The sequence below is a fragment of the Onychostruthus taczanowskii genome, unplaced genomic scaffold (assembly GCF_017590055.1).
Source record: "Onychostruthus taczanowskii isolate IOZ18803 unplaced genomic scaffold, ASM1759005v1 scaffold91, whole genome shotgun sequence".
Lineage (NCBI taxonomy): Eukaryota > Metazoa > Chordata > Aves > Passeriformes > Passeridae > Onychostruthus > Onychostruthus taczanowskii.
Genome location: NW_024507105.1, coordinates 749861 through 756156, shown reverse-complemented (window position 1 = coordinate 756156; position 6296 = coordinate 749861). Strand labels below are relative to the sequence as shown.

General features: G+C 56.0%; 1 protein-coding gene across 1 annotated transcript; it reads left to right on the top strand.

Annotated features, from left to right (window-relative positions):
• The first annotated feature begins 350 nt into the window (after positions 1–350).
• Positions 351–6277, top strand: LOC121347571 (E3 ubiquitin-protein ligase RNF113A-like). The gene is made up of 10 exons (XM_041426299.1): positions 351–469; positions 861–937; positions 1036–1140; positions 2111–2218; positions 2471–2580; positions 2767–2873; positions 3377–3466; positions 4034–4127; positions 4934–5040; positions 5465–6277. The coding sequence occupies exons 1-10, from the start codon at positions 370–372 to the stop codon at positions 5542–5544; spliced, it is 978 nt and encodes a 325-aa protein (XP_041282233.1). The 5' UTR covers positions 351–369; the 3' UTR covers positions 5545–6277.
• Positions 6278–6296: the final 19 nt, after the last annotated feature.

Below are 6296 nucleotides of genomic sequence, written 5' to 3'. Positions count from 1 at the left end.
GCCATCGAGTGCGAATAAATGAGGAATTCCACTCCAGATGTGAGCCAGCGGTGGGACAGCCACACGCAGCCGGAGGGCTCTGCAGAGGGCAGGGGGCTGTGCAGAGAGAAGGGGGCTGTGCAGAGAGCGGGGCTCAGAGCCGGGCTCCGGGGGGCTCACAGCGGGGCTCACAGCGGGGTTCAGAGCCGGGCTCCGGGGGGCCCCGAGCGGGGCTCCCAGCCGGGTTTCGGGGGACTCGGGGGCAGAGGAGCATCCCCGGGACCCCCGGCCCCGCCCGGGGCGCTGAGTCCTCCGGGCCCGCAGGAGTCGCTGCCCGCTCCGGTCCCTCCGGCGCCGCTCTGTGCGGCGCCGCGGTCTCGGCGGCACAGGATGGCGGAGGAGAGCGGCGTCTGCAGCTTTGTGTTCAAGAAGCGGGTCCGGGCCGCGGGCAGCGGCCGGCGAAAACGGCCCGGCAGCGACCAGGAGCGGGGTGAGGGCTGGGGGAAGCGGGGCGGCGCGGGGAGCCGAGCTGATGCGGTGCGGTGCAGCGGGGAGGCGAGGGAGGGCCTGGTGCCGCCCCCAGCGCTGCCCACACGGGCGCTTGGCCGCCCTCCGCAGCCCGAGGGCGTGAAGGACCCTGAAGCTGTGTCACAGGGGATTTAGGTTGGATATTAGGAGAAGGTTCTTCCTTGGAAGGCGGTCGGACACTGCCCAGGTTCCCAGGGAACGGTCGCGGCCCCAAGGCTGCCCGAGCTCCGGGAGCCTTTGGACAGCGCTCCCAGGGTGGGATTGTTGGGTCTGCCATGGGCGTCCCCAGCCCGCCGGGGGCAGGGGCTGCCTCAGGCCTGGGCCGTGCCCCTCACGCCGGGCTTTCCCCGCAGAGAGCAGCGGGGAGGAGGGCAGCACCGTGGTGCGCAAGGAGCGGCGGCGGGACACCCCCAACCCCATGATCCAGAAGGTAAGGGAGCTCCGAGGGAGCACCTGCTCCAGCCGGGCTGCCTGCGGGAGCCTGCCGGGCTCGGCCAGGACGGCGCTGGAGCCTTTCCTCCCCCCCAGACCAGGCGCTGCACGAGGGAGAGGCCGGAGTACGCGCCGAGCAGCAGCGAGGATGAGGATCCTGCCAAGGAAATCGGGGTCACCTACAAATCCACCAGGTCGGCGGTAAGGACAGGCAGCAGGGGGCCTGGGGTGTCAGCTCAGCTGGGGCTGGGGATTCCTCTCCTCACAGACAGAATCTGCCACTCTAAACATGGGAGTGGAAATTCTTTCTTATTAGTGCACCTCCCTGTCCCCTCTTACTAGCCAAGCACCTTGTGCTGCCTTTACTCTGATAGTCCCTCCCTCCAGGGAGGCCAGCAAAGGTTGGCCTTTCCCTTTTGGAGGTGGGAGTTAAAATTCCAGGATGCCACTGGACTTGCCCAACACTGCAGAGATTTTTCAGGAGAGGGAGCAGTTGGATCAGGTTTACTCAACTGTTGGGTTTGTGTTTTCAGTGTGAGACCATCTTTGGCTGCTCCCAAGGGAGGCAGTGTTTGGTTTGCTCAACCTTCTGGAGAGAATGGGAAGGGCTGGGAGGAGGTGACAGCTTTGGCACTCTGCAAGCTTTTGGCACCTAAGTTGGACTTGTGTCTAATTGAGGCTGGCTGTAATTATTCTCTGGTTTCTGTGCAGCTGTTCTCGAAGATGTGATAAAAGCTAGGAATAGGTATCTGTACAGTCCATTAAAGAGGAATCTAAACCAGATCACTGTGTTCAAACTGAATTTTGGCCATCCCCAACTGGGTCAGAGGCTCAGTAACATCCTGTGTGTGGGCAGGAGGGTCCTGTGATTGAAGTGCTGGGTGACATGGGTGAACTGAGTGGGGCTTCCAGCTGAGCTGGGGCTGAGTGTAAAGGAGTAAAATAAGTGTTCCCTGACTTCAGGCTAAAATTTGGGAGCAATGAGGAATTAGCACTCTGGCCTCTGCACACACTAGACTGGAGCCTGTGGTGAATTCTCCCTAGCAAATGCCAAGGGATAAAGCAGATGTGTCCAGTTTTTGCTCTGTGACAACCCTTCAGGTAGACAGGAGCTCTCTGTCTTGTCCAGATGTTCCCTCCACTCTTGCCACAAGCTTTCCTTGCTTTGCAGAAACCTGTTGGCCCAGAAGACATGGGAGCCACAGCAGTGTATGAACTGGACACAGAGAAGGAGAAGGATGCCCAGGCCATCTTTGAGCGCAGCCAGAAAATCCAGGAGGTGAGTCAGCCTTGCTCCTCAGGAACTCGTGCTCTGCAGCAGCGGAGCCTGTGCTTTGCTCATCCCCTTCTGCACACCAAGAAGAGTTAGAGTCTCATCTTCCCAGAAGTTCAAGGAGCCAGGAGTGTAACCTTTGCAAATAGGGGCTTTGTTGGCATCTTGGTGTTAAGGAAGACTGGTGTCAGAGTGGTGGCAAATAATTCATGTCATGAAGCTCTCTTGATCCTTAATCATCTCTTCTTGCTTTCCTAGGAGCTGAGAGGAAAGGAAGACGATAAAATTTACCGTGGCATTAACAACTACCAGAAGTATGTGAAGCCCAAGGACACATCGATGGGAAATGCCTCCTCAGGAATGGTGAGGTGGGTTGGGATGAGCCTCGGGGTCTGTGACTGCAGAGGAGCTCAGGCACCATCCCAAAGGCAGTGTGGGGCTGGAACTCTGCTGTCACTGCCAGTTTCTGCCTGACCAGTGTAGTGTCTGGTGGTGGCCAGGGCCCTGCTCCAGGGCCACTTTGCAGCCAGTCTGAGCCTCTTTTCCCCTTCCAGGAAAGGCCCCATCCGTGCTCCGGAGAACCTGCGGGCCACGGTGCGCTGGGACTACCAGCCTGACATCTGCAAGGACTACAAAGAGACCGGGTTCTGCGGCTTCGGGGGTGAGTGCCTCGTGCTGCAGCTGAGCACCAGGCATGCAGGGGGTCCCCTCCAGCTGTGACCCCGTGTTTGGGGTGCTGACTCACAGACCCTTCTGTGCAGAGCTGTTTATGTAAGGTTGTCATTCGTGCCATCCCTTCTGAAAGCCCAGGGCCTCTAATTAGTGGTTATAGGAGTCCTGGAAGGGACCCCTGGATGTTCCAGTGACCCACATTCTTACAGGTATTGTGTGCACTGTGAGACCATGTAAGGGATGGGTTTTCCTGTTCCTTATCCCACTTCCCATGTGCATAACTGCTGGAACAGAGAGGCACAGAGGATGATGCTCACAGCCTGTCAGCACTGAGGGATCTGTACCTGCTCCAGGAGCTTAGTGCTGCCCTGGAGAAGGAGCAATCAGATTTCTCCTGCTGGGCAAAGCTCAGGCTGCCCTGGAATTAGGTGTCCTGATAACACTCTGCCTTTGCAGCCTGTCTCTTATTTCCTCTTTCTTTGTGCTGCTCAGACAGCTGCAAGTTCCTGCACGACCGCTCGGACTACAAGCACGGCTGGCAGATCGAACGGGAGCTGGACGAGGGCCGCTACGGCGTCAACGGTACGGCCCCTGTGCCCTCACAGGACTGCTCCAAGCTGTGCAACTCCTGCTGCAGGAGCAGCTCAGGGCCAGGAACCACTGACAGTGCTGAGCAGAGCTGCTGCTTTCAGAGCTCCCCTGGCTGTCCCCCTGATGCCCAGGAGGTGGGATGTCATTTGTCACTCAGTGTCTGGAGCTGCGGCCCAGGCCTCGTGAGTGCTGCTGTGCAAATGGGGGCTATTCTCTGCTCAGCTGGAGCCAGAACTTGGTGGCAGCTGGTTTGGAAGAAAGTCTAAAAAACAGGAGGAGGCTGGAGGATGTTTCTCTTTATAGCAGTGAGTGGGTGAAGTAGAAAAGAATTTTCTCCTGAGATGAGCAACAGGCCTGCTGGCTTATTAGCCGTAATTATAGCACAGTCCCACACGTGTTACTGACATCAGCAACACCCAGATGCCAGAGCTCCATTGTTTCCAGCAGAGATTGAATCCCACCTGCTGTGCTCTCCTCTTATTTATTATTTTGTGCCCCACACGTGGGCTGGGCTGGCTTCTTCTCTCACGCCACTCTGGTTCACTTTCTCTTCTGCAGATGACGAAAACTACGAGGTGAGCAGTGATGAGGAGGACATGCCTTTCAAATGCTTCATCTGCAGAGGTTCCTTCAAGAACCCTGTGGTCACCAAGTAAGTGGTTGTTTGGCACGAGCAGCCACGTGTGCTGTCAATGCAGCTCAGGAGTCATTCATTCACTATTGAGGCAAAGACAAACCCAGCCCACGGGCTGTGGGTGGAACCTGCTTGTTGTCTGCCCTGGCTTTCAGGTGGGTGGGGAAATCTTGTGAGCCAGGGAGTCCAATATCTGAATCTGGAGCATCCCCCTGGAAGGGATCTCAAGCACTTACTCAAGCACTTTTTAGCTTTCCACAAATCCTGCCTCATTCATTTATCTTTCCCCCTTAACCCTGAGATGTTGTTTTCATGTCATCATTCCTCCTGGATACCGAATGGCAGCTGCATTTCCTGAGCAGAGAAATGTGAGCATGGGGAAGCTGGGAGCTTGGCGAGGATGAGGAGGAGGCTGAGGACAGTTCTTTCTCACTCTGAACACTGTCCTGTGTCAGGAAGAGCTCACTGGTGGCTCTGTGCTGTCACTGCACATCAGTGAAGCAATGCTGAAACACCTTCCATGGGGACAAGGATGCAGAGGAAGCTGTGCCTGCAGCTCACTTTTGCCTCCCTTGAGGACCACAGAGAGAGTTGTCACGCAGTGAAAGGGGCTGTCCAGGGAGCTGGCAGAGTCCCCGTCCCTGGGGAACAAGCACTCAGTGCTCTGGTTTGGGTGACAACGTGGTGTTTGGTCAAAGGTTGGACTTGATCATGGAGGTCATTCTCAACCTTGATGTTCCTGTGAGCAGCAGTCAGTAGTTTGTGACTCCAGGACACAGTGGTTGTGTCTGGGGGCTTGCAGTGACCTCTGTGTCTCCGTACAGGTGTCGGCACTACTTCTGTGAGAGCTGTGCCCTGCAGCACTATCGCAAATCCCAGCGCTGCTACGTCTGTGACAAGCAAACCAACGGGGTCTTCAACCCTGCCAAAGGTAACGGGCACCTGGGGAGAGGGGCTTCTGGGGGAGCACCTGAGCACCAGCTCCTGCTGGAGCTTCCTGGTGCTGGGCCTGGTCCTGAGCTGCAGTTCACAGCTCTTGGCTGCCAGCAGAGCTCAGTTAGTGTCAGGAAATATTGAATCACAGATGCAACGTGAGCATCTGTGCTTGCCCAGGTGGGGAGCCTGGGGAGTGACTGGAGAGCAGAGGCAGCAGTTGTGTGGTCAGTGATGCACTGAGGGAATGTCTGTAACAGCTCCTGCCTGCACTCAGCCAACAGAGGTGGCTCCAAGCTGAGCCCCTATAGGCAAGGGATTTTTGGTAGCTGCCCTGGTCCTGGGTGTTCACAGCACCTGGACCCCTGGCTCTGGGGCAGCCCCTGCACCTGGAGCCTCATCGTGCCTGTTCTGTTTTTCAGAGCTCATGGCAAAACTGGAAAAACACAAAGGGGAGGAAGAAGAGGAGCAACAGTCAGACCAAGAAGGGGATCCACAGTAGCAGAACACATTTTGTACATAACTGAATAAAATTTTTGTAGGAGAAAAAAAAAGCTGCCACCTGTAGCCAGGGGTTCTGTATCCAACCAGCAGCTACTGAACCGTGCCCACCTGGGCTGGACTCTGTCTTTGCTGCCCCGTGGGGGCACAAGGCAGGACAGGTAAGACTCAAGGGCTGAGTGAGCCATCTGCCACCCCCAGAACCTCTGAGGGCAGCCGGGGAAGGAGGGTGAACGTTCAGTTACTTTGTAATTGCTGCTTCTGACCACGGTGCTGCTGTTTTACTCCTAACTGGGCAAGCAGGGAACAAAGTTAATTTAAACCCCTAATCTTTGAGCATGGAGCAAACTGGAGGCACGGGCAGGGATGAGAAACAGGAGCTGGCATCAAGTTCATCCTTCATCCTGAAAATGCTAATTCGTGGGAAAGCAGGCTGGAGCACTGCAGTTACTGGGCATTTATTCCCTCCTGTCTTGGTTCCTAGAAGTCAAGATAGGGACAGAACTTCAGTGGGCTACACACCTTTTGAATCAGCCCTGTAAGACTTCCTAACAAGCCAGAAAATTAATATCTTCTTACTAACAGTAAGATTAAATCAGGAGGATCATAGGGAGGAAGTAGAACTGGGCCTGGCCTTAACAAACACTCCTGCAACTGGGAGAATTTTACTGAAACTTTCAGAAAAGAGCAAGAGCAGGTGTTTGTAGCTTGTTGCTTTAGTTGAAGTATGTTTCTGAATCATGAAGGCAGCTG